Genomic DNA, 26827 nt, shown 5'->3' with positions numbered 1-26827 from the left:
TAAACATGCCAGCGTCTTGTCATTTAATCTTTGTCATCAGCTTCAGTGTGCTCGAAGTTTTAGAAGTGTGTGCTGAATGTGGGAACACTAATTTCTTTTCCCCGGTCTTTTTTTCCTAACTGCTCTTAAGAGAACATTGGGGAACCAGCATTACCCACATTTTAAACCATCTTTTTAGGGGTCATTTTAAGTATCTCACATTTTATCGATGCTATGTCTTTCTTCATTGATGATGTCTTTTTCGTTTTATTGATAGACATGGAGAACACTTTTTTTAAAGCTTTTTTTTTGATCTGTGATTTTGTTTTTAATTATCTTAAGCCTTATCACATAATTTACAAATTGGTGCTGATATTTCTCCTCTACTTTAACCCTTCTAACAAGTTGGCAAAAGCACCAATCATACATATATGGTAATTCCACAGTTGTATTTTTGAATAGCTGTTTAGATGACATTCCTGAATTATAACTTAGTAAAGAATTCACAAGCCAAATCTGCTACTATACCTTATCACACTCAATTTTAAAAGCATCTGACCTTACAGCTCATCTATAAGACATGAGAACTGTTAATATTCTTTATTTAATACTATACATAAACCACACTAAAATGCCTTTCATTAAGCCAAAGGCAACATTTTAAATGGAGGGAATTTTAATTAAATCGGCATAGTTAAGACTAAAAAGATAAAGTGGACATTGCCAGCTTATCGTCAGCCCTTGCCTTTAACAGGCTAATAAACACAACTTGAATCACAGCTGAGTCTTGCTGTTCTGATACAGCGAAGGGATTTCCTCAGTATTTAAATATATTGATATAATCAGCCATATAAATCTAAATAAGTTTAAGTTTAGAGATATAAGTTTAAAGATGGCATTTATCATCTCTGTGAAAAGCTGAACATGTAATCAATTCCAATCATTTTTGAAAGGGGAAAACAATGACAGCACTTGCTGAACCAGAATTACTATCAAAGTTCAAAAAGCGAATCATACTCATTTAACCACAAGCTAATCTTACTTAATTTTTTTTTTTTTTACTGTTTATTTTTGAGATAGACAGAGACATAATGCGAGTGGTTAGGGGCAGAGGGAGAGGAAGACACAGAATCCAAAGCAGGCTCCAGGCTCCAAGTTGTCAGCGCAGAGCCTGACGCGGGGCTCGAACTCACAAGCTGTGAGATCATAACCTGAGCCGAAGTCGGACGCTCAGCTGACTGAGCCACCCAGGCGCCCCACAAGCTAATCTTATTTAAATCAGGACGGTCCAAAAGAAATATTCTATCAGCCATTCATGATCTGAATTCTGGTGTATACAATTTATTTAAATACGGGACACATAAAAAAAGTCATGAGACATTTTTGTTTTGTAATAAACAAGGCAACGGCCAACTATTGTTCCTTAGTAGCTTTTTAGAGATAAGCTATCAAGTCTGCTCTTTCCCCTGCTTTCTTAATGCCAGCGAAAGTCATTTTTGTTCCAGGGATGTACTTCCTGGGATTCTCCAAATAGTCCATCAGTGTCTCCTCTCCCCAGGTGATGCCTTTGTTCTTGTTGGCATCCCTATAAGAAAATCCAGGGGCTTGACCTTTCCCCCAAATAAACCATGGCGATTTGGCCCAGTCTTGTGCTTGCCTCCCTTTTCCATGGTATGGCACTGGGTGCACTTCTGAACAAAATCTCCTTGCTCTTCTCAATATCACCCATTTTTAAATCGCTCTTAGGTCGCACGTGAAATGAAGGTACCCACTCACAAGCCGGATGTCCAACTCTCTCTAAAGCTTATTTATTTATTTTGAGAGGGGAGGGGCGGGCAGAGAGAGAATCCCAAGCCGTCTCCATGCTGTCAGTGCGGAGCCCTGCTCTGGGTTTGAACTCATGAACTGTGAGATCATGACCTGAGCAGAAACTTAAGAGTCAGACACTTAACTGACTGAGCCACCCAAGTGCCCTGAGAATACTTTTTATTTCACTTTCCATTAGCCTCTTAAGAACGAGAGAGTAAGGTTCACGTCTGTGCTAATTCCACACAGCAGACTGTGCAGTAAATCCATGGCTCCCCCCGGGAGGATGTTAGCTTTCAGAGGCGACAGCTCAGCTCCTGGTCTGCAGATGCAGCACTGTTTTAATGAACTAGATAAAGACTGTATATTTTTTTAAATATACATTTCTTTTGATGTTCAGGGTATGATATAAAATCAAACATTTTATATAGTTTACTTTTTTGAAACCCTAGATACTAATGTCACTCATTTTCTCTCTTGGCCTCAAAACTCTATCCTGAGGTTTTAAAATATTTGAAACTTTTTTTTTTTTTATTTCAAAGTATCACACATAACAGAGTATACATATGTGTCCAGTTTTTGAAAATGAATAAGATGAACAGTCTGTGCCTTTTAACAGAAATGTATGCCCTTTTCCACTTTTGAAAATTATTTAAAGAAGAACCAGAATAAATGTCTCTCAATAAATATGCCTAATTTACTAAATCTCACTTTAATGTGGCCAATTTAAAATATATATTTCAATCACTCATTTCTTTATAAGAAAGAATATTATCTTAGGTTTTAAAAACATTCGTAGATTTATTTAAAAAAGAACGAGAATAGCATCACTGAAGAAGTACATTATGGTATAACTCTTGTTTGCTTTTATGAGTTTGTTGAATCCAGAAAATCCTTAAACAGTTAGTGAGCAACTTCTAACCCAAGGTTATTAAAGGTACTTAAGGGACCAGAAAGATGTTTAAAACCTGGTCCCTACCCTCAAATGTAGTGCACAAAGCCTTTCTGTGTATGTGGCAAAATTTTCAAATGTGTAGTCATCTTTCTTGAATTAAATGTCAATGAGTATTAATTTTATATACATAAACTTTTTTTGTGATTATCAAGATACAAATAATGAAGGCTTTTCTTTCTTTCCTCTTTTGCTCTCCTTCATTCATTGATATGTAGTGCATTCAGGTGGACAAGCTTTTTGGTGTTTTTAAAGATAATAATGAGGTTAATTAGATGAATGTAGTAGTGCTCCACAGGTATTCTTTTGAGCACTTTTTGATATATGTGAAAGTCACTTTACCAATTATTGTGACATTACAATAATTGTGTTAATTGCTATTTACAGGTGATTTCTAGCTTGTCTCATGCCATAGGCAAGCAAAAGGAAAGGATAGAGCTGATGAGAACATTCTTCCACTGGCGAATTGGCCATGTTAAATCCAGGCAGGATGTAAGTATAAAAACAAAACAATAACTGACAGATACTAGACTTCTGAACTCAAAAGGGTGTAGGATCACATTTTGGAGCTCCTGTTAAAGTCAAAGAAAGATTTGTTTTCTAATAAATCAAAATGAATTTACAATTTAATGTTGCCTAGATTTTAAAGGAATTTGATTTTGGTGTATTTTGGAAAAAAATACCTCATATTTTATAGACCTATTGATCTATCATCCCCTACTTCATAGTAAGGATCATAACTGACTTACAAATGCCCTTGTCACGGAACCCTTTTAACAAATTTAAATTCAGATGTGATTGTGTGGAGAAGGAATTGATAATGTCTAACATATCATATGCTTCTTATATTGTTTCTGCTTCACACATGCCTGAATGTATCCATATAGTCTCTTCATAAAGAGGCACTACTGTATTGATACATTATAAAACTGTGTGATCGTTTGTTTTGTAGACTTGACTTAGAGTGAGAATCAAAGAAAGCCATGTCTGTGTAGCTTTTTAAAAATTATCTTTAGTTTGTTTATAATTTAACTGTGATTGTCTTTATTTTAGTTAAGTAAGAGTTGAATCAGTATAGCAGAGTAAATATAAACTGAGAGCGAGTAATAAATTATTGTATCAGAAGTGGAAAAGATGAGAGGATATGTATATCCCACAAGAAGACAGTATAGAGACTCAAGAGTATAGGGGATAGATGCGTTGTGTGTGTGTGTGTGTGTGTGTGTGTGTGTGTGTGTGTATTTGATGTTTATGTGAGCCATGGAATGATCTCTCTGCATTTAGTTCTGAATACTTAAAGAAAAGGCTATTACTATCGTGGAACAGGATTTCTCCTTGAAGAATAATTCCTAGTGCTTTCATTTTTTTTATGAATCCCAATAGATTGAATCTACATTATCATAGAGAAAAGAGCTATTTAATGAGTATGCCGTATTTTGAAAGTTATTTACCAACTGACATAATCAGAATATATTATGTTTAAATGTTAGTGGACATAGTGGAGGCTGCCATCAGTTTTTTTTTTTTTAATATATGACATTTATTGTCAAATTGGTTTCCATACAACACCCAGTGCTCATCCCAAAAGATGCCCTCTTCAATACCCATCACCTACCCTCCCCTCCCTCCCACCCCCCATCAACCCTCAGTTTGTTCTCAGTTTTTAAGAGTCTCCTATGCTTTGGCTCTCTCCCACTCTAATCTCTTTTTTTTTTTTTTCCTTCCCCTCCACCATGGGTTTCTGTTAAGTCTCTCAGGATCCACATAAGAGTGAAAACATATGGTATCTGTCTTTCTCTGTATGGCTTATTTCACTTAGCATCACACTCTCCAGTTCCATCCACGTTGCTACAAAGGGCCATATTTCATTCTTTCTCATTGCCACGTAGTACTCCATTATGTATGTAAACCACAATTTCTTTATCCATTCGTCAGTTGATGGACATTTAGGCTCTTTCCATAATTTGGCTATTGTTGAGAGTGCTGCTATAAACATTGGGGTACAAGTGCCCCTATGCCTCAGTACTCCTGTATCCCTTGGGTAAATTCCTAGCAGTGCTACTCTGCTGGGTCATAGAGTAGGTCTATTTTTAATTTTTGAGGAACCTCCACACTGTTTTCCAGAGCAGCTGCACCAGTTTGCATTCCCACCAACAGTGCAAGAGGGTTCCTGTTTCTCCACATCCTCTCCAGCATCTGTAGTCTCCTGATTTGTTCATTTTGGCCACTCTGACTGGCGTGAGGTGATATCTGAGTGTGGTTTTGATTTGTATTTCCCTGATGAGGAGCAACGTTGAGCATCTTTTCATGTGCCTGTTGGCCATCCGGATGTCTTCTTTAGAGAAGTGTCTATTCATGTTTTCTGCCCATTTCTTCACTGGGTTATTTGTTTTTCGGGTGTGGAGTTTGGTGAGCTCTTTATAGATTTTGGATACTAGCCCTTTGTCCGATATTTCATTTACAAATATCTTTTCCCATTCCGTTTGTTGCCTTTTAGTTTTGTTGATTGTTTCCTTGGCTGTGCAGAAGCTTTTTATCTTCATGAGGTCCCAATAGTTCATTTTTGCTTTTAACTCCCTTGTCTTTGGGGATGTGTCAAGTAAGAAATTGCTGCGGCCGAGGTCAGAGAGGTCTTTCCCTGCTTTCTCCTCTAGGGTTTTGATGGTTTCGTGTCTCACATTCAGGTCCTTTATCCATTTTGAGTTTATTTTTGTGAATGGTGTAAGAAAGTGGTCTAGTTTCATTCTTCTGCATGTTGCTGTCCAGTTCTCCCAGCACCATTTGTTAAAGAGAGTGTCTTTTTTCCATTGGATATTCTTTCCTGCTTTGTGAAAGATTAGTCGGCCCTACTTTTGTGGGTCTAATTCTGGGGTTTCTATTCTATTCCATTGGTCTATGTGTCTGTTTTTGTGCCAATACCATGCTGTCTTGATGATTACAGCTTTGTAGTAGAGGCTAAAGTCTGGGATTGTGATGCCTCCTGCTTGGTCTTCTTCTTCAAAGTTACTTTGGCTATTCGGGGTCTTTTGTGGTTCCATATGAATTTTAGGATTGCTTGTTCTAGTTTCGAGAAGAATGCTGGTGCAATTTTGATTGGGATTGCATTGAATGTGTAGATAGCTTTGGGTAGTATTGACATTTTGACAATATTCATTCTTCCAGTCCATGAGCAGGGAATGTCTTTCCATTTCTTTATATCTTCTTCAATTACCTTCATAAGCTTTCTATAGTTTTCAGCATACAGATCTTTTACATCTTTGGTTAGACTTATTCCTAGGTATTTTATGCTTCTTGGTGCAATTGTGAATGGGATCAGTTTCTTTATTTGTCTTTCTGTTGCTTCATTATTAGTATATAAGAATGCACCTGATTTCTGTATATTGATTTTGTATCCTGCAACTTTGCTAAATTCATGTATCAGTTCTAGCAGACTTTTGGTGGAGTCTATCGGATTTTCCATGTATAATATCATGTCATCTGCAAAAAGTGAAAGCTTGACTTCATCTTTGCCAATTTTGATGCCTTTGATTTCCTTTTGTTGTCTGATTGCTGATGCTGATTCCAACACTATGTTAAACAACAGCGGTGAGAGCGGACATCCCCGTCGTGTTCCTGATCTCAGGGGGAAAGCTCTCAGTTTTTTCCCATTGAGGATGATATTAGCTATGGGCTTTTCATAAATGGCTTTTATGATGTTTAAGTATGTTCCTTCTATCTCGACTTTCTCGAGGGTTTTTACTAAGAAAGGATGCTGAATTTTGTCAAATGCTTTTTCTGCATCGATTGACAGGATCATGTGGTTCTTATCTTTTCTTTTATTAATGTGATGTATCACGTTGATTGATTTGCGAATGTTGAACCAGCCCCGCATCCCAGGAATGAATCCCACTTGATCATGGTGAATAATTCTTTTTATAAGCTGTTGAATTCGATTTGCTAGTATCTTATTGAGAATTTTTGCATCCATATTCATCAGGGATATTGGCCTGTAGTTCTCTTTTTTTACTGGGTCTCTGTCTGGTTTAGGAATCAAAGTAATACTGGCTTCATAGAATGAGTCTGGAAGTTTTCCTTCCCTTTCTATTTCTTGGAATAGCTTGAGAAGGACGGGTATCATCTCTGCTTTAAATGTCTGGTAGAATTCCCCAGGGAAGCCATCTGGTCCTGGACTCTTATTTGTTGGGAGATTTTTGATAACTGATTCAATTTCTTCACTGGTTATGGGTCTGTTCAAGCTTTCTATTTCCTCCTGATTGAGTTTTGGAAGAGTGTGGGTGTTTAGGAATTTGTCCATTTCTTCCAGGTTGTCCAATTTGTTGGCATATAATTTTTCATAGTATTCCCTGATAATTGCTTGTATTTCTGAGAGATTGGTTGTAATCATTCCATTTTCATTCATGATTTTATCTATTTGGGTCATCTCCCTTTTCTTTTTGAGAAGCCTGGCTAGAGGTTTGTCAATTTTGTTTATTTTTTCAAAAAACCAACTCTTGGTTTCGTTGATCTGCTCTACCATTTTTTTAGATTCTATATTGTTTATTTCTGCTCTGATCTTTATTATTTCTCTTCTTCTGCTGGGTTTGGGGTGTCTTTGCTGCTCTGCTTCTATTTCCTTTAGGTGTGCTGTTAGATTTTGTATTTGGGATTTTTCTTATTTCTTGAGATAGGCCTGGATTGCCATGTATTTTCCTCTCAGGACTGCCTTCGCTGCATCCCAAAGTGTTTGGATTGTTGTATTTTCACTATCGTTTGTTTCCATATATTTTCTGCCATCAGTTTTTGAGTAGCTTTTTCAATTTAAAAAATTGAAAATTAGAACTATTTCTTCAAAAGAATTTAAATTAGTTGATACAGGAAGAATGGTATATGTTTCTATTTAGATCTGCTTGGCCCTGTGTATGATGGCAAAGGGTGTAAATTAAATTAGTCTTGCTTCAGGTGGTGGCCACCAGGCTGAAGAGAGAGCAGTGGCACCTGAAATCACAGCCACCACCCTTTCTGTCTTGCAGCCACTCTCTGTTCTTCTCTTAGGCCTACATTCAGCTAAATGGTCCTACAGATTCATAACTCTAATAACGGCACATTATTCCTTTTCTTTCATTTGCGCTTTATTTATTTATTTTTTTCCTCCTAACTTGAGTAGTTGCATAAAGCATTGATACAAGGATTGGAGGTTAGGTTCTGAAATGAGGCGAGGCTGGTTTTTCCCTTTCTATGAAAGCTGTGTGACATGGGCCGGTTCCTTAACCTCTCTCAGCCTGTTCTCCTGTCTGCACATGAGAAAAATATGATTACACAGGATTAAATGATAACATGTACACTGCTTACCACTGTGTTACATTATGTTTTTTAATATCATCGCCTATATATTTACCAGCCTACCGTGTTTTTGAGGTTGTATATTACTTTCATTTAGGTCTATGAAGGCAAACTAGCTGACCAGTACTTCCAGAGAACTTTACTGAAGAAAGTCTGGAAAGGCTGGCGATCCATAGTACAGAAGCAATGGAAAGATGTGGTGGAACGAGCTTGTCAAGCAAGAGCAGAAGAAGTTTGTGTCCAGATTTCCAACGATTATGAAACCAAAGTTGCTGCGGTAAACTTTTTTGTGTATACCTTCACTTTCTTTCAGTAAAAATAAAAAGGTGGATAGCATCACTCACTATTCGTTTATAGTTAGCCAGAGTGACCCGTTTCTCCAGTTCCATTTAATGTCACGTAGGTTCAAATGAGACTCCTGGGAAAGAACAACACTATTAAGTCAGACCTACAGACTTATTTACTCTGATCTAGGAACTCGTGTTTGATCTTGTGTATGTACATTTCCCTTGGAAACATAAATCACCCATAGACCCTTACATTTCTAAGAACACGTACTCTTAGGCTTCTTCATTTGGCCTTTTTGAGCTGAAAATAAAGACTCAAAAGAAAAATGTTTATCCTTGTGCTAATTTAAGCAAATTGTGTTCCTATAAGGTTGATACAAAGCTGTTGTATATAAACTGAAGTTATTTTCCCATTGACTTTTGTTTATAAAATAAACATCGTTTCCAAGGGAAAATATTTGAGACCCAAAATGAAGTTAATCCCTAGTGAAGAATGCGGTAGGCCTCTTGAAATCACATAGTCACAGAAAAACCTTTTTTCGTCATCATAGTACTAAGTTCTTAATGTTAAAAATAAGTTTCGTTGTACCAATAATTTTCTGCAATTCAAAATAACATACAAAAAAAAAATGCAGTCCCTTCAGATTTGGTCAATGGGAAAGAGTGTTTTACCTAATGTCACTTTGCACTTTAAGTTCTCTAAATGACATTTAGAGAAAGGAAGGAAGGAAGGGAGGAAATTCTGTTAATATTGCATTTAGGTATTTTTTTCTGAAGAGGTGAGAGTTTGTGGCTCTTCATGTATTTTGGGTGTTATTCTGCATGAATGTTTTATGGTAAGAAATGACATATCTTTATAAGTAAAACACATCAGCACCCTTTGGTGGGACTGGTATGAAATTTTCCTTGTTTGAACCTCCATCTTACAGTTAGGAATGAGGTAAGATGCACCTTTTAAAATAAATTGAGATGCATAGCGGAAGAGGTGTGCGGTAAAGTGTTTTTAGTGTTTGACACAAAAGTGACTTCACAGCTCAACAAGATGGCCACACCGGCAGCGCCAGCCCCAGCCCCCGCCCCCACCCCTGCCCCAGCCTCACAGCCTCAGCGCTGCTTCTGGCTCCAACACCAGCTCCAGCCTCCTCCTCATACCCGGCAGCTGCATTGGCTAGGACCATGGGCTCTGGGCCAGACCCCAGCACAGACCCAGTGTGGTCACTGCCTGGTCCTGCCCTGTCAGGCCCCCACCCCAGCAGCCGTGTGGTCGGGCTCCACCTGGTCATTTGGCCTCTGTTGCGGACAGCCACAAGACACTCAGTGAAGGTGCTGCCCAAGTTATTGGGACCCTGCTGGGACCTGTTGACTAGCATTCAGTGGAAGTCACAAACTGCCTTTTAGTGCTGCACAGTGAGTCAGAAGATGAGGTGGCTGTTGACATGGCATTCACTAAGCACATGTGTGAATTACCAAGAAAGTCTCTCCAGATGAGCTCATCCTGGGCTGGTACGCCACAGGCCGTGACTTCATAAAGCATTCTGTGCCGATTCAGGAATACTACAGCCCTGAAGCTCCCAACCCCGTTCACCTCAGGAATGGCTACCTATGTCGGCACTTTAATGGGTGTCCCTGGGGGGATGTCCACACCTCTGACAGTGAACTATGCATATTCTGACACTGAACACATCGCAGTTGACCAGATCACGAAGACCTGTTTTAGCCCCAACCCAGTGATCAGACTCTCAAGCAACTTGCAGCAAGTAGGAGGGGCATCGGCTGGCATCTAGGATGCCCTGAGCACAGTGTTGTGGTATGCAGAGGACGTGCTGTGTGGAAAGCCGTCAGCTGACGATACTGTGGGCCGCTTCTTAATGAATCTGGTTAACCAAGTACCCAAGATAGTTCCTGATAACTTTGAGACCATGCTCAACAGCAACATCTGCAACCTGCTAATGGTGACCTGCCTGGCCAATCTCACACAGTCACAGATTGCTGTGAGAAACCTTTAAACCTGTCAGCGGGCCCCAAGCAGCACTCCTGCCAGTCTGGACCCCCCTAGGACTCAGAATGGAATGAAGTAGAATGGTTTCCTTATAGTCTGAGTCATACGGAGTCTGTCAACTGCTTGTGACTTTAAATAAACATAGCTTACTCTTTTGTAAAAAAAAAAACAAAAAACAAAAAACACTTCACAGTATAAGGCTGATTTTTGAACAGTAAATAATATCCTTCCTTGTATCTCAAATCTTTTTCTTCTTTTTAAAAATTCCCCTTATTTAGTTATCTGGAGCTTTGGAAAATGCAAAAGCTGAGATCCAAAGAATGCAGCATGAAAAAGAGCATTTTGAAGATTCCATGAAGAAAGCTTTCATGAGGGGGGTGTGTGCATTAAATCTCGAAGCTATGACTATATTTCAAAACAAAGGCGATACAGGTTAGTATTTAAGGTTCTCTGTCTACTTTGAAAAGGATTTGAGGATATTTCAGTGATTGGTGTGGTCTGTAATACTAATTTTCTGCAAAGAATAGGCCTTGACCAGGTACTGGTATTTTTTTTAATTGTTTTTATTTTTTTAGATTTTTTAAATAAATTTTTTAAAGTTTATTTATTTTGAGAGAGAGAGAGAGAGAGAGTGAGCATGAGTGGGGTAGGGGCAGAGAGAGAGAGAGAGAGAGTGAGCATGAGTGGGGTAGGGGCAGAGAGAGAGAGAGAGAGAGAGAGAGAGAGAGAGAATCCCAAGCAGGCTCTGCACTGTCAGCGTGGAGCCCCATGTGGGGCTCGAACTCACGAACTTTGACATTATGACCTGAGCCGAAATCAAGAGTCGGACACTTAACCGACTGAGCCACCCAGGTGCCCCCAGGTATGGGTAGTTTTAACTTCATGGTATCATAATCTGCCATAAAAATCACTTAGTCTTGGTTACTTATGGTATCTTAGATATGATCAAGTAAACAGTCAACTCTTAAGTGTTTAGGGTCAATGTTAAAATGATGTTTTGAATGTATAACATTATTTTAAGGCTCTTTTAACTAATAATTGCAGTACCTTTAAGTACAAAATTTGTATTTGTTGATCAAATAGCCAAATTCTTTGGACTATTTTGTTGATGAAATATTTATCTAGTCATGGTGTCCCATTTTAAATATTGCTTGTCTTTGGGGTGCCTGAGTGGCTTAGGAGGTTGAGTGTCTGACTTCAGCTCAGGTCACGATCTCATGGCTTGTGAGTTCGAGCCCCCATCGGACTTTGTGCTGACTTCTCAGAGCCTGGAGCCTGCTTTGGATTCTGTGTCTCTGTCTCTGCCCCTTCCCTGCTCATGCTCATGCTCCTGCTCTGTCTCTGTCTGTCTGTCTGTCTCTCTGTCTCTCAAAAATAAACATTAAAAAAATTTTTTTTAAATTGCTTGTCTTCAATTTAAGAGATGCCTCAACTGAAACTGAAATATAAATATAGGCCTATCTACAGAAGTCAAGTAAAATAATTTTATTTTAAGAAAAGTCCATGTGTTGGCTGGAATCTGTGTGGATTGTGTCATTGTTTTTTCAGCATGGCTTAGAAAAGCAAATCACACGAATCCTTTGTCACCAATTTGCACCGAGGCCTATTTTCCTTATTGGGTTTTAGTTTTCTTCTCTGAACAAAGGAGATAATATAAATCTTCCCTACCTGTTCACAAAGGATTCTTGAGGAAATGCAGTGAAATATAATTGAAAGCTCTTTAAAAGACAAAAAATACTTTGACATGTAAGATGATAAGTAATGGGATAATTATTGTAGTCTGAAGTCAGCCTGTTTTATGTAAGTACATGAACATTTTTTGCAGTATTTCTTCACATTAAATCCTATTTGAGACTCACACTTTATGAGACAGTTTCATTTTGTAACACCATTAATATTCCAGTCCAGTGAATAACTTTTCTGTGGTTGTCATAACCTTAATTTTCAGGCATCATCAAACATTTATTATGCAAATTGTTCATGTTGTGGATGCTAGGAAGTTAAGGCAGATAACTTTTTTCTGAAGCAGTCATGGTGTGTGGCCCACTTGCAGGTTCAAAACTTAGAATCCTAGAATCTCAAGGCTGACTAGTTTATCTTGCTAATATCCAAAGGAATTGATTTTTCCAGTATGGTCTTTCAATTCAGTGTCAACACTAAAAACAAACTCACCACCACCACCAGTTGTCATTATTAGTAAGTTGTATGTATTAAATTGAAGAATTTAATTACCTACTTATAACAGATCCTAGGTTTCACAAGTGACAAATTTTATCATTAGAACTTCCTATATTCAGGGGCACCTGGGTGGCTCAGTCAGTGAAGCGTCCAACATCAACACATGTCATGATCTCGCGGTTTATGAGTTCAAGCCCCACATCAGGCTCTGTGCTGACAGCTCAGAGCCTGGAGCCCACTTCGGATTCTGTGTCTCCTTCTCTCTCTGCCCCTCCCCCACTCATGCTCTGTCTCTCTTTGTCTCTGAAAATAATAAACATTTTTAAAAAATGAAAAAAAAATAAGAACTTCCTACATTCAATTATAAGAGACCTCTTTCTCATAACCTATGTAAGCAGGTTATGAATTGACTAGGACAGTGTTTTACCACCTTTAATAAATTTACCATCTTAAATTTTAAATTCAAATACAGCTTTGTCTCCTACAGGCAAATATCCACAACAGGATTTGGAGAAAATGTATTCTGATAATTACACAACATGATTTGTTTTGCCCCTGTTGCTTTTAAATCTCCTTTTATCCACAACTAATGCCAAGTTCTGGGATCTCAACTGTTTTGAGTGGCCTGGTGCTTTGTTGATCATCACAATGGGGGATAAAATTGACAGGAATAGTGAGATACACACTAGCAATAGTGTTGGTGGAGCTCCCAAAGGCAGAAGTTCAGTGTAACCTCATGCTGGATTTGCTCTGTGATGTGTAATTTTCTGGCATTTTATTAACAGGTTTAAAAAATTTTTAATTCTCACTAGGGAAAAAAATACTTTTGGCCCCATTTCTTCCCCTAAAACAACTGTTGTTTATAATGCACTGTTCCTGAGGCATCTGGGTCGCTCAGTCAGTTGAGTATACAACTCTTGATTTCAGCTGAGGTCATGATCCCACGGGCCTGGGATCGATTCCCGCATCAGCTCCACACTGAGCATGGAGCCTGCTTGGGATCCTTTCTCTTCCCCACTCTCTCTGCCCCTACCCCGCCCGTGTGCACCCTCTGTCTCAAAATAAGTAAACATTAAAGAAAATAATGCAGTGTTCCTGACGTACCTATCTTGTCATAGCAAAATACTGTTTTTTTTTTATGTCTCCCAACTCTGCTGTCCATGATCTAAGTGCATCTCATGCTGTGCAGTATCCTATATCTTAAAGGTTGGAAATTAGAAGTTTTATGAAGAAGGCAAAATATGACCGCAAAAATGACCCTTTAAAATGATACCGGCCAAATATTAAAGCAATTTTGGGAACAGTAGAAAAATCCTTTACAGATGAAAAAACTTATCCCATTTAAAGCGAGAATAATTATTAAACTTACAGCGATTGACCAAAATGGAACTGCATAAATCAGCCCACATTAACAAGTTAGTCAGCTACCTCTATTCCAGGGAATATCATTGTGAGACCTGACGTTTGTACTGGTTCCGCAGATGAGAAGTCTTCCACCCACCTAAAAAGACACAGTCTGAATTACTTACTGTCAAAAACATGTTAAAACTATGTTTTTGTTTTTAAAACAAAATGGTGCTTTTACACTGAGTTAGTCCCTCTCATCAGAGGATTTCAAAGGACATGTCCCTTAGAATCCTAATTAAACTTCATTAATGAGGTGCTATTACTCTGTTTTATATAAAGATAGCCTAAGAGAAGGACTTACATAGAGAAGTCTCTGGATGGAAAGTGGATATCGAAAACCATTTAAACATAGGGGTCTAGAGGTTTAGAGTCTGAGTGGCTCATTCTGAGTGGCTCAGACGCCTGAGTGGCTAGGCATCCGACTTCAGCTCGGGTTGTGGTCTCACAGTTCGTGAGTTGGAACCCCACATCGGGCGCTTGGGTGGCTCAGTCAGTTAAACATCTGACTTTTGATTTTGGCTCATGTCATGATTTCATGGTTCGTGGGTTCAAGCCCTGTGTAGGGCTCTGTGCTGACAGTGCAGAGCCTCCTCGGGATTCTCTCTCCCTCTCTCTGTCCCTCCCTGACTCTCTCTCTCTTTCAAAAAAAAAAAAAAAAAAAAAAGGCAGGGGCACCTTGATGGCTCAGTCAGTTGAGTGTACAGATTTGGCTCAGGTCATGATCTCATGGTTCCTGGGTTCAAGCCCCACGTCTGACTCTGTGGTGACAGCTCAGAGCCTGGAGCCTGCTTCTGATTCTGTCTCCTTCTCTCTCTCCCCTCCCCGGCTCAAGCTCTGTCTCTCTCTCTCTAAAACATTAAAAAACAAACAAACAAACAAAAAACACATGGGCGTCTATAATGCCCTGTGTTCACACATTCTCAATTGTCTCAGTAAATGAATTTCCAAACCCTCAGCCCTGGTGTTAGATGCCACATACATACAATCTTTACTGGAAATGTTAACTAAATTCTAATATTGGGGAGAAAAATATAAAATTTGAAGAAACCCTTTGCCCTAGCTTCTGGAAGCTGATGTTACTCACTCCTTTGATCTAAGGGTAAGGTTCATTTTTGAGAAATCATTATGTAGAATATCAGTAAAATTAGTTAAGTGTACAAATATATTTTTAATTCATGATTTATATAAATCTCTTTGGAAGAATCAATTTTGTTTACAATGTTAAAAGTAAAAATTTTAGTGTTACTTATTGATTTATTATTTTTTGCTGAAAAATCAAATTTAAAACATTGAATTTTAGGGTACCTGGGTAGCTCTGGTTGAGCGACTGACTCTTGATTTCGGCTCAGGTCATGATCTCACAGTCTGTGAGTTTGAGCCCCACATGGGGCTCCACGCTGACCGTGCAGAGCCTGCTTGGGATTCTCTCTCTCAAAATAAATAAATAAACTTAAAAAAAAAATACATTGATTTTGTTTGGATAGTAGCAATAAATGGAAATAAAAGGGTATAGTGTTATCAGAAAACAATTCTGAAGATCTAAATACGAGGCCATTTATCAGGACAGTTGTATGAAATAATGCAGAAGGACATAAATAATATGGTCACATATTATTATGATGGCTGTTTTGGCAATATACTTTACTCAGCTGACATCATAGCAGAGTACATATTTTTATCTTTGACATAAGAGCAAATCTTCAGCTTTCACATATTGAAGGAAATGGTCTGAAGTCTTTAGTGGTTAATGCTGACACGAAACAGTTAATAATGATAAACTGTGTTAGTTAAACATTGTACGTAATACATGACAAATTTCTACATCTTCTCTAGAACTAAATTTTAGCTACTATGTATTTTCGTTGTTGGGGGCATAAAGGTCATCTTAACTTGTAAGAAGTTTAATGGAATTAATTTGTGATTGATAGGGACAGACTTCACAAATAAAAAAGAAGAGTATGGTCCTGGTGTTCAAGGAAAAGAACATTCTGCTCATTTGGATCCTTTGGCCCCTCCGATGCCCTCACTGATTGTGCCGCCACCATCCCCACCAGCAGCCGCCGTGGGAGCAGCCTGTGCTGCCACATTTCCCTCTGCTGCTTCCATCACTTCTGCCGGGGCTGCTTCTGCTTCCTCTGCTCACCTTCCTATTACCTCAACTCTGGGTGCTGGATCTGCAGCCACTGCTGGACCAGAAGAAATGGTTAGTACAGTTAATGCAGGTGCCCGAGTGGGAAAACAGCTGAAAACCCGACTGTATATTGGATATTTTTAACTTAGAACATGTTTTCCCATGGAGGAAAAGTCTGTATGGTATTTAGGCCAAGCCATAGAAAATATTTAATATACAAAGTGGCTAAAACAATTTATAATGAAGGGGCCCCTGGGTGGCTCAGTTAGTTGAGCATCCAACTTCGGCTCAGGTCATGATCTCACAGTTCATGAGTTTGAACCCCACGTTGGTCTCTGTGCTGACAGCCCAGAGCCTGGAGGCTGCCTCCGATTCTGTGTCTCCCTCTCTCTCTGTCCCTCCTCCACTCGCATTCTGTCTCTCTCTTTCTCTCAAAATAAACATTAAAAAAATTTTGTTAAACAATTTATAATGAAAATAATAGCTGAAACTTCTATTATAGTAGTGATAATTAAAAATAACTTTGTCATTTCACGTTTTTTCAAGAACTATTCAGGAAAAATAGATTTGAAAAAGAGAAGATGACAGGCTTTTTAATCTATTTTGAAGGGAACTCTCCTGGGTATTTTTCAAGGGCTTAGAAGATTACTGGCTCTTTTGTATATTTTGTATTCAGCTATACCTTTCCCTTTTCCTCGATGCACATATATCATTAACACTACTCTGTAGTTACTCCATCTTGATTGGATTAGGTTCTCATTTTTAATTCATAATTGGAATAAAGATAGGAATAATTTCTCCTAGAGTCACTTAGCTACTTTTAAGAGAAGTACATACAGTGTGGAACTACTGAAAGGGGATGGAATATTTGTGTGAGAACTTGCCTGAAGGGGAATTGATCAAGCTAATTAATATAGAAGAGTTAACACAAAGTACATCAGGGTTCTGACTCCTCACCTTCTTCTTATTAAACCTGTGTTATTCAAAGAGTGATTCTCCATAGTGAGGGGAGTAGGGATACAACTGGACTTATTTTTTTTTTTTTTTAACGTTTATTTTTGAGACAGAGAGAGACAGAGCATGAACGGGGGAGGGTCACAGAGAGAGAGAGAGACACAGAATCCGAAACAGGCTCCAGGCTCTGAGCTGTCAGCACAGAGCCCGACGTGGGGCTCGAACCCACGGACCGTGAGATCATGACCTGAGCCGAAGTCGGACGCTCAACCGACCGAGCCACCCAGGCGCCCCATGGACTTACTTCTATAGGGCTTTTTAAAAACACTGTGTCCTTCTTCCGTACTCTGGCTTGGCTTAGTCACAAAGGCATGTCTAGTATGATAAAGTTCCTGAGAGGATTCTGATTTGCTTGTGTCCTCCTCCTCCCTGGCCCTTACCATTTTCCTGAGAGTACAGAAGATCGCAGAATAGGTTTTATGTTGTATAGTTCCCCATCCAAAGGTGCCATTACCCTGGACAGCGCTCTGTAGGCATTCAGTCAGCCAGCCAATTGGTCATCTTGAATATTCCAGCTGACTTGAATTTCTGCCTTGTGGAAGCTACTGACTGTGGGGAAAAATATGTTGAGATCTGCTATTATGTCTGCTCTTGATTCAAAGAGGTGAAAAAAATATAGCTGTTAAGAAAATTTTGAATGTGTGAGGGAGTTTTGACTTAGAAATAAGACACTAAAATTCAACTCTGACTTATGTTCAGCTGTGTTTATTTTTCATGATTACACATTTTGAAGTGTGATCCTATACAGATGATCTCATTTAAGTAAACACAGTGAGTGTCTATTTAAATTTCTGGTTTGTCATTCATGTTGCATATTCAGATAACCCACAGAGCTAGATTTTTCAAAATTCCCTTCAAATATGACTACACCATTTGTACATTTGCATTTATATATAAACCTGGATATATATGGGAAGAACTGAATGAATGAGTATGCTTACCACCTTTTTTGTTACTTTGTGAAACAGTGTGGTCACCTGAGATAATTTTGAAGTCTTTGCAACCTGAAAACACAATATAGTGTAGACAGCCCTTCCAACTACATCCTCCTTGATAAACAGATACACATTCAATTTTGTTCGCATAAATATAGCCTTTAGGGTTGGAGGAGAGGAAAATCAGAAGCAAATCAGTCTGTAAGTATACTGCTGGTTTTCTTCCTTGCTTATGTAATTATAATACTCAGATTCAGATTCCCCTCAAATGTGTCCTCTTATTTTTGAAAAGAACCATAATAACAAAACTAGGAACAAGTATATTAGTTGGGTAACTTCTCTAATGCAAACCCATCATTGTTGGGACTGGGAAAGGAGAGACCTATGATCCAGGCCTGGTTATCTTTCTTTTCATTTTAATCACAGAGGCTTCCTATGAACATTCAAAACTTTTTCCCAATCTTCTTGGTATTTCCAGTAGCTAAAAGGAGGTGTATAACAGAGAACAAACTGCAGAGAACTGGGAAAACAGACAACTGGAAAAAGAAAGATTATCATCCTACTAAAATAACACCTTCATCTGTAAAATTCTTTCCTTTCTGCAGACATCCTCAGTATGTTAAATAAAATACCAGAATTTCCTGGTGGTAAGCACTTGTCAAGAAATAACAATTAGGCAGTTATACGAGCACGTATATTGCAGTTCACCAGTTTGAACAATAGGTGACCCTTTTTTCTTTTTCTGACTCACCGTTGGAATAGTTGAGGGGTTTTAGTTGGATTTTTAAACTCTTTAGTAAAGGTTCTCTCTTAACTTTCCTCTTCATCTGAATGGAAAGTGAAAGGATATCATTAGGCACTTGTCACTGCCCTCCTCATTCTATAAATGAGGAAACTGAGGTTTGGAGAGTGAGTGAGTTGCCTGTGGACACAATCAGTGACAGAATTCAGACTTTGACCGTTTGGCCACAGAGCCTTGTTTCTTAACCAACCATTGTCTCCATGTCAAATATTAAGATACAAACATTAAGTTTTAAAAATAGGTCATTTCCCTTTTCTTTCTTAATCCTTTTGATTTTGTTGCTTTTATTGATAGGGCATAAAATGCTAGCATTTCCATTTTTATAGCATTTTTTAAGTCAACTAAGCTCTTAGATAGATTTAATGAGATCCATCCTGACTGGGACCAGTAAGTTTGGTCATGGAGTCAAAAAGTCAGTTAAAAAAAGGTGTGTGTCGTGGGTGGGGGGAGACATCTGGGTGGCTCAGTCAGTTGAGCGTCTGACTTTGGCCTCAGGTCATCATGATTTAGTGGTTTGTGAATTCAGGCCCCACATTGTGCTCACTGCTGTCAGACTGTCAGTGCAGAGTCCGCTTTGGATCCTCTGTGCCCCTCCCGAGCTTGCGCTGTCCCCCAAATAAATAAATATGTATATATTTTAAAGTCAGTTGGGGCGCCTGGGTGGCTCAGTCGGATAAGCATATGACTTTTGGTTTTAGCTCAGATCATGATCTCACGGTTTGTGGGTTCAAGCCCCATGTTGGGCTCTGCTGACAGTGTGAGGGGCCTTCCTGGGATTCTTTCTCTCTCTCCCTCTCTCTCTGCCCCTCCCCTACTCGTGCACACACTCTGGCTCTCAAAATAAATAAACATTAAAAAAATTATTTTAATTAAAAAGAAAAGTCGTTTAAAGCAGGAAATTTTGAAAAGTTATATATACATATCTTAGGTGTTATTTTATGCTAAAACGTGTGTATTAATTTGCTAATTTTTAACATGGGACCAAACTGACTATGGGTTCCTAGATTGTAATTAAGCCATCTCTTTTATATAAGCTACATTCAGTGGATTATTTTTTATGTAATTTCCAATTTCAGTTTTTGTAAAGTAAAGCAAGAATCTATCAAAACTTGTAAGGCAATCTGATTACAGAACAAACCATTTGAAAACAAAAAGCTAAAAAATAAAACCAAAAGCTGACTTGGTAAACATGCAAGTCAGTTAAGACAATTATTAATTTAAGTAAATGCACAGAAGTTTCTTTTTAAAGTCTTTATTTCCTTACTGGAGTATATGTTTTCATCTTACTGAAGATATTTTAAAACAGTTCTCAACTGGTTGGGTGAAGGTTATCAGCTGTGGGCATTCTTCCAACTACTGTAGTTTTCTCATTCCTAACGTCTCCCAGTCAAAACGTGTCCAGTTTCTTTTACATTCCTTCCCCCTCCGAGTGGGAACAGCTGTTATGGATGGGAGTGCTTACACCCTTCAAATGTGACTAGGCACAAATAAGGTTACCAGCTCAATTGTACTTCAGGTTGCAATTTTTCATAAAGTATGTTCTTACCAGCAATTAAATTTATATTTTACGTTTTAAAATAGTTTTTAATATTAAGATACAGCACTTTATAGAATATATTTTATACCTTATTTTAATAAGAAATAGGATGAGGTTTCCTTAAGGTCAGAAGCATGAATTTAGTCCACAAAAACATGCTTATAAATATTTTAGTATCTGAGTTTTAGTTTCTTAAATTCATAAGACCCGTAAAAGTTTAGATTAACTAGCCAAATAGTTTCTACAAGTATTATAGTGAGAAACAGTCCTCTAAATACCTCTCCCTAAATTCTATTAGCTCTTTCTCCTACTTACCTTTTAATTTCCTAACTAGTATGCTCATATCTTTATTTCCACATGCATCAATTATCCAGTATTTCCTGTTGACTGATTATTATGGATGAAAGAATTGGCCTTTTTAAATACCATCCTAACCCTGTCCTTTTTCTGTATTTAAATGTAGATATTCCAAACTTTGCATTAAGTTAATATTTATGATGACTATTTAAATACAGCTAAGCTACGAATGTATACTATGCCTACATTTCCTTTCTGGTACAATTTTTTGTTCCTGGAATGGATTCCTTTGTTTTTGCCTTTGCTTGGTTTTCTGTGCAAGTGTAATTAAGTCTTTCCAAACTCTCCAAAGACTCTCCAAACCTCACTGAATGCTATTTTCCTAGAGTTCTCCCGACACATCAATATTCTACCATTTTAATTTTCCCAGAGACATTTCTCATGGAACCCACTATCATCTGTTTCAATATACAGCCGTGACCATCTGCAGCTAGATGCAGATAATATGAAGAACTCAATGAACGATACCTCAGATGGACTATAACAGTGAGGAAAGATCACTATTTAGTAATATGGTGTGGGGAAAAATGGTTAGAGGGAAAATTAGATTAATAATTCACACTGAAATTTCAAATGTTTTAATAAGTTAAACCAAAATAAGTAAATGTTAGAAGAGTATAATGACCTCAGCTGCCTAAAGAAGGTTTGTTGATTACCTTATGGAAGAAATTAACAACAAAATTAGCTATAATTTTTTAAATTTATGTGCACTGAAAAATAAAACTGAGGGATGCCTGGGTGGCTCAGTCGGTTAAGCATCCGACTTTGGTTCAGGTCATGATCTCACAGTTTGTGGGTATGAGCCCTGCATCGGGCTCTGTGCTGACAGTTCAGAGCCTGGAGCCTGCTTGGGATTCTGTGTCTCCCTGTCTCTCTCTGCCCCTCCCCTGCTCACACTGTGTGTGTGTGTGTGTGTGTGTGTGTGTGTGTCTCAAAAATAAACATTAAAAAAAATTTTTTTTAAAGAAAAAGCTAAGTGAGATAACATTAAGTGGGTAAAATATTTATTAGATAAGTATCTGTAATTATTAGATGAGCTTAATATTCATCAGGATTAATTAAACATTTTTGAGAGAAATACCCATTCCTGGCAAGTAATTAAAGAATTTGGGTAGTTGACAAAATGAATTGCAAATATGAAACATTAATAAGGAACCACAAATTGAATCAAATACTAGGTTTCACCTCAGACTTAAAGGAGCAGCTAATATAATTAATTGATAATGAAAAACAGTGAGTACATGTGTATGTTATTCGTGTTACAAATATAATCTTTCTGGAGTATCATCAGCAGTAAGTAACAAAAGCTGTAAAAGCTAACATTACCTTTTGATATGATCATCCCGTTTTCTGCAGAAAAAAGGAAGAACACAAAAGCATATGTGTAGTGAAAAGCGTATCTGTAATATTAATTATGCATAAGGATCAAAAGCGTTCATAAAACAGAATAATGGTTGACAAGGGTTAGGGCGGTTGAGGAAGGGAAATGGATAGGACTCTAAAAGTGTCACAGGAGGGAGACTGCTGTGGTGCTAGAATGGTTTTGTGTCTTGACTGCAGTGATAGTTACAGAAATGGAGACATGTAATAAAATGACACGGATCTCTACCAAGGCATTATACCCATGTTACCTTCCTGGCTTTGACATCATAATTATACTATATTTATGTAAGATGTAATCATTGCAGGAAATGGTGTGGAATACACAGGACCTCTCTATTACTATCTCTGCAATTTCCTATGAGTCTATAATTGTTTCAGAATAAAGAGTTTTTTTAAAGTTTACAAAAGTTTATAAAATGGTTGGTACACCAGAGTCATAAAGAGATGTTTTGGGGTGCATGGTTCTGTATCTTGCCTTTTGTCTCATTGTTTTATTTTTTCCATGTTAAAGTTGGTTAAATATACAGTTATTTTTTAAGTGCCTTTGTATTTTCTTCATCAGTTAAACAAGCAAAAAGTACTATATATTTTGCCATGATTTTGTACCACCTGGATGTTTCTTTGTTTTTTTAGTATGTGCCCAGAATTGTGACATCTGCACAACAGAAAGCTGGAAAAACAATTACAGCCCGGATCACAGGGAGATGTGATTTTGCCTCAAAAAACCGAATTAGTAGCAGCTTAGCTATAATGGGAGTTTCTCCTCCCATGAGCTCAGTTGTTGTGGAAAAGCATCATCCAGTCACAGTGGTGAGTACACATATTTGATGATCTTAATCAAAAAATCTTTTTTCCTGAGAGTTTATAGACTAATAAACACTTAAATTACGTGTTGAGAAGATCAGAATTCATGATGACTGTTACTTGTTCTACCTTTTATTATTACAGTCTTTATGTACTTAGAATCATCAAACCTGGTCTAAATCTGCCTTTCCTCTTTTAGGAAATTAATTTCAGAAACATTGTTTCTTCTCAACAGTGTAAAAATTATCAATACAAAAAATAATCCACTGTGTTGGTGGCCAAAAGAAATATATAAATGATTTCTCGTTAATTTAAAACAAGAGACAAAAACTATTTACTTACTCATTACCTCCTGTTCATGTAGCAGGTATTTGATTATAAGAAACACTTCCATTTTTATAGTCTTTAATTTTTGTTCCTTTTTTTTTTTTTTAAGTCTTCTTCCCTTTTTCAGTACAACTGTCAGCATATTTGTAGTGTGGAAAAAAATTCAGATTGCACTAGATTCATGTAATATAAAGGAAAATGCCTAGAATTTAAACAAAAATAAACAAAAAGCCTGAATTAGTGCCTCACTTTTGCTACCTACTGCCTTTGTGATCATACACAAATCAAGTAAAATATTTGAGCCTCCACTTCCTCTTGTGTAAAGTGGGAGTGTTAAGGGTATGTAGCTCCTAAAGTTATTTTCTGGTTTCAGGATTAACTGAGACAATGTGAAAATTGAATGAGATATATAAAGGCACTTTATAAACTGTAAAACCAAAAGCGAATTTAACTTAATAAAAATTACTAGAGAAAGGTACATGGGATACATATAAATCGACAATTGTTGCAAAAAATTTAAATTTTGAGAGTTAAAAGTTCACATCCTTAAATAGGAACAATTGATTTTAAAAGAGAAAGTCACCTAACATAAATTTTCAGTGTTAGACAACACTGTCTACTTAATGTATCAAAGTTTTAGCGAAAATATATACGGAATGATGTTACATCCTTTATTTTCCGGGCAGTAGATGGCTGCCAGATGATTAAATCAAGGGAAGCTTGATCCATTAAATTTAGCCTCGGGTAGAGAATGATGGTAATGAAGTGGAAGACTGAGGCAGAGGCATTAAGTCCAAATAAGGATATGGAGGGTGGATAGGGGTCTTAGCCTTCACAGGCTGCAAAGACTCTGAAAGTCCTTAGGCGACCTCCCAATATAGTTTTGAATATATGAGGATCAGTTATCAGAAACGAAAAGAGAAAACTCATTTCTGTTTTTCTCAGCACATATGTGCATAGAGAGGGAGAGGGACTGTTCATTTGTATGGTAAAGAAGGTGTAAAGAAATCACATATATGCTTACTTTTAATTTAGGCAGCCTTTTGTTTTTGTACTGACAGGAATTCATATTCTACAGAAAAAAAAAAAAAAAAAACCAGAACAAGGAAATAGTCTTAAAACCCGTTTCTGAGATTTACCTCCCCAGCTGCCCTTTGCTGATTCACTATGTATAGTACTTCTCCAGTAATTGCTCATGAAGGAAACAGCCATAAACTGCTTCCATTATTACCTAAGTAGGATTATGTAATAGACCTGTGGCAGTCCTCTGTACTATTTTTCCTTTTATCCCCCAATCAAGACCTGTTAACTACTAGAAACAGTTATTACTAATAAACAACTAGTCAGATTTCTGACACTTTAGCCCCACCTGCTGGATAATTGCTTGTTCCTAGTGCTACTTCATTTTCTGCCATTTTTATAGATCATGAAACCAGTGGTAAGGTGAATCTGTTTCTACATTCCCTTTTTCCCATCCTCCCCAAGGAAAAATTGTTCTTTTAACAGGGTCAGATTAGGTGGTTAGCAACTAAATTTTCATACTAGTTGGAAGAATCTCCCCCATCTGTAATGACTATCCACTTAAGTACAAAGAAACATTTATATAAAATACCTTTAAGATGGGAAATCTCTCTAGAGGAGCTCTTAGAATCTGTCATGAAGACCTTTAAGACTTTTCACTCATTTTCTTTTTAAGTAAAAGCTGCATCATAGGGTTTTTAAAATACATAATGAATGTTTTGATCAAATGTATATAATTTTACTTCGAGGATTTTAAGATGACTTTTCTAAGTAGAAGACCCTACTAGGAATCTCCATGTACTGTTCAGTGATGTGGACCAAGAACCGGATAACAAGTCTACTGAGAAGCTGTATCCAGTATAATATAGAAAATCCTTGTACATTTTACACGTGTATACATGTAATGTGTACTTACATACATATTATGTACCTGTACATATTCTATGCTTAGATGAAGTCAGTTGTGCACTGACTCTGTTACGTCAGTGCTTAGGTCCAAGATGTTTCCTTGAGTTCTGAGATAGTATGGGTATCCTCTCAATGTGTGTCTTCAGCATCTAGTTATTTCTTTGTATAGAAAGTTGTAATCCACATTAAGGAGCACCAGGCCTCTGGAAAGAGCTCCTCTTGTATGATCATAAAGGTTTAGTCAGCTCCCAGGTGAACCGGGTTGAAATAGGAGAGATCTGCTTTACTGTGATTTGAAACAAGGACCAGACAGGATTCCTCAGAGCTTTCCCCATGTTCCCTGATTGAACTCCACATGTTAACAGGTACAGGAAGGAGAACACTGCTTGGAATAAAAGGAGGGCTTGGGGCTGCCTCTTCTTCCAAACACCATAAAGTCCCTTTCTACAGTTGGCCTCTGTACACATTGTAAGATTCCACTTGAGTCCTCTTTGAGGAATGACTCCCATGGCTCCTTTGTGATCCTATGGAATACAAGCTGATCAGAGGGTATTGAGCACATCAGTGTAACTTATGGATTAAGGACCACTGTTTGGTCCTTAATTGTTTGTTTTAATGGCTGCTTCACCAGCTTATTGCATGTATCTACCGGGTGCTTAACAAATGTTTGTTTGGTTAAATTATATATAATGCAATGGTATTTAATGTGTGTCATTTTGTGGGATTGTTAAAGCAGGTTTTTACCTTTTCAGCAAACCATTCCTCAAGCTGCTGCTGCAAAATATCCCCGGATGATTCATCCTGAAAGTAGTACCTCAGCTTCTAGATCCCTCGGAACCAGGTCAACTCACACCCAGTCTCTCACAAGCATTCATTCCATAAAAGTGGTTGACTAAAATGAATATGCACATATTGAGACCTTTTAATTCATCTGGTTATACCAAGGATTAGAAGTCTCTAGTTTTTAAAGTTTCATCTTCTTAGAACATCATGGATACATCCTGTTCATCTTTTCAGAACTCCAAGAGGCTTTTTCAAAGCCACACCATCCTTTGTAACTATATGTAGGATTATTTTAATGTTATTTTTTTAATTTAAACAATTAAGTAAAAATTTTTTAACTTAAAAATGACTTGATTTTTTAATAGGTTCAGCCTGTCACTGATTACATCATAAAAGTATATAAATCGTTTTATTAATGTTATTTACCAAAGACTAAATCATTTCTAGTGTTACCAAGTAAACTTTGAGAACTTTACTAAAAAATTGTTAAGGAGCATATGGGTGGCTCAGTCGGTTAAGTGTCTGACTTGGGTTAGGTTGTGATCTTGCAGTTGGTGAGTTCAAGCTCCATGTTCATGGGCCTGTGCTGACAACTCGGAGCCTGGAGCCTGCTTCGGATTCTGTGTCTCTCTCTCTCTCTCTGCCCTCCCCCACTCACATTCTGTCTCTCTCTCAAAAGTAAACATAAAAATAATTTTATTTTTAAAAGTAATAGAAACTAAGGTATTTTTATTTTAAAATTAAAGAGCTAAAGACCAAGATTAATAATGATACTTTAACACAAAGTTTTTTTTGTGATTTTAATGTAATTAGTCTTCATTTTCTTAAGACTCTGACAATTAAAAATGGGAAATGATGAGACCTATCAATAATTTTTAATGATAAAAGATTTTTTTTA

General features: G+C 37.5%; 1 protein-coding gene and 2 pseudogenes across 7 annotated transcripts in view; 2 read left to right on the top strand and 1 right to left on the bottom strand.

Annotated features, from left to right (window-relative positions):
- POC5 (POC5 centriolar protein) overlaps positions 1-26452 on the top strand; it is a 45643-nt gene extending 19191 nt beyond the window's left edge. For 4 of the 7 annotated variants that reach the window (XM_007079834.3, XM_007079833.3, XM_042988590.1 and 1 more), the window contains 6 exons: positions 3125-3229; positions 8154-8333; positions 10621-10774; positions 15856-16130; positions 22720-22896; positions 25899-26452. In XM_007079834.3, the coding sequence (XP_007079896.2) occupies positions 3125-3229; positions 8154-8333; positions 10621-10774; positions 15856-16130; positions 22720-22896; positions 25899-26042 (1035 nt within the window). In that variant the 3' untranslated portion in view covers positions 26043-26452. The remainder of the gene's footprint in view (positions 1-3124; positions 3230-8153; positions 8334-10620; positions 10775-15855; positions 16131-22719; positions 22897-25898) is intronic. The other 3 variants (XM_042988619.1, XM_007079835.3, XM_042988612.1) reach the window with 2 other exon arrangements.
- On the bottom strand, positions 1393-1708 carry LOC102957380 (annotated as a pseudogene).
- On the top strand, positions 9386-10477 carry LOC122241135 (annotated as a pseudogene).
- Positions 26453-26827: the final 375 nt, after the last annotated feature.

Source organism: Panthera tigris, chromosome A1 (assembly GCF_018350195.1).
Source record: "Panthera tigris isolate Pti1 chromosome A1, P.tigris_Pti1_mat1.1, whole genome shotgun sequence".
Taxonomy (NCBI): domain Eukaryota; kingdom Metazoa; phylum Chordata; class Mammalia; order Carnivora; family Felidae; genus Panthera; species Panthera tigris.
The sequence above is the reverse complement of the archived record's forward strand: the minus strand, read 5'-3'. Positions and strand labels throughout refer to the sequence as shown.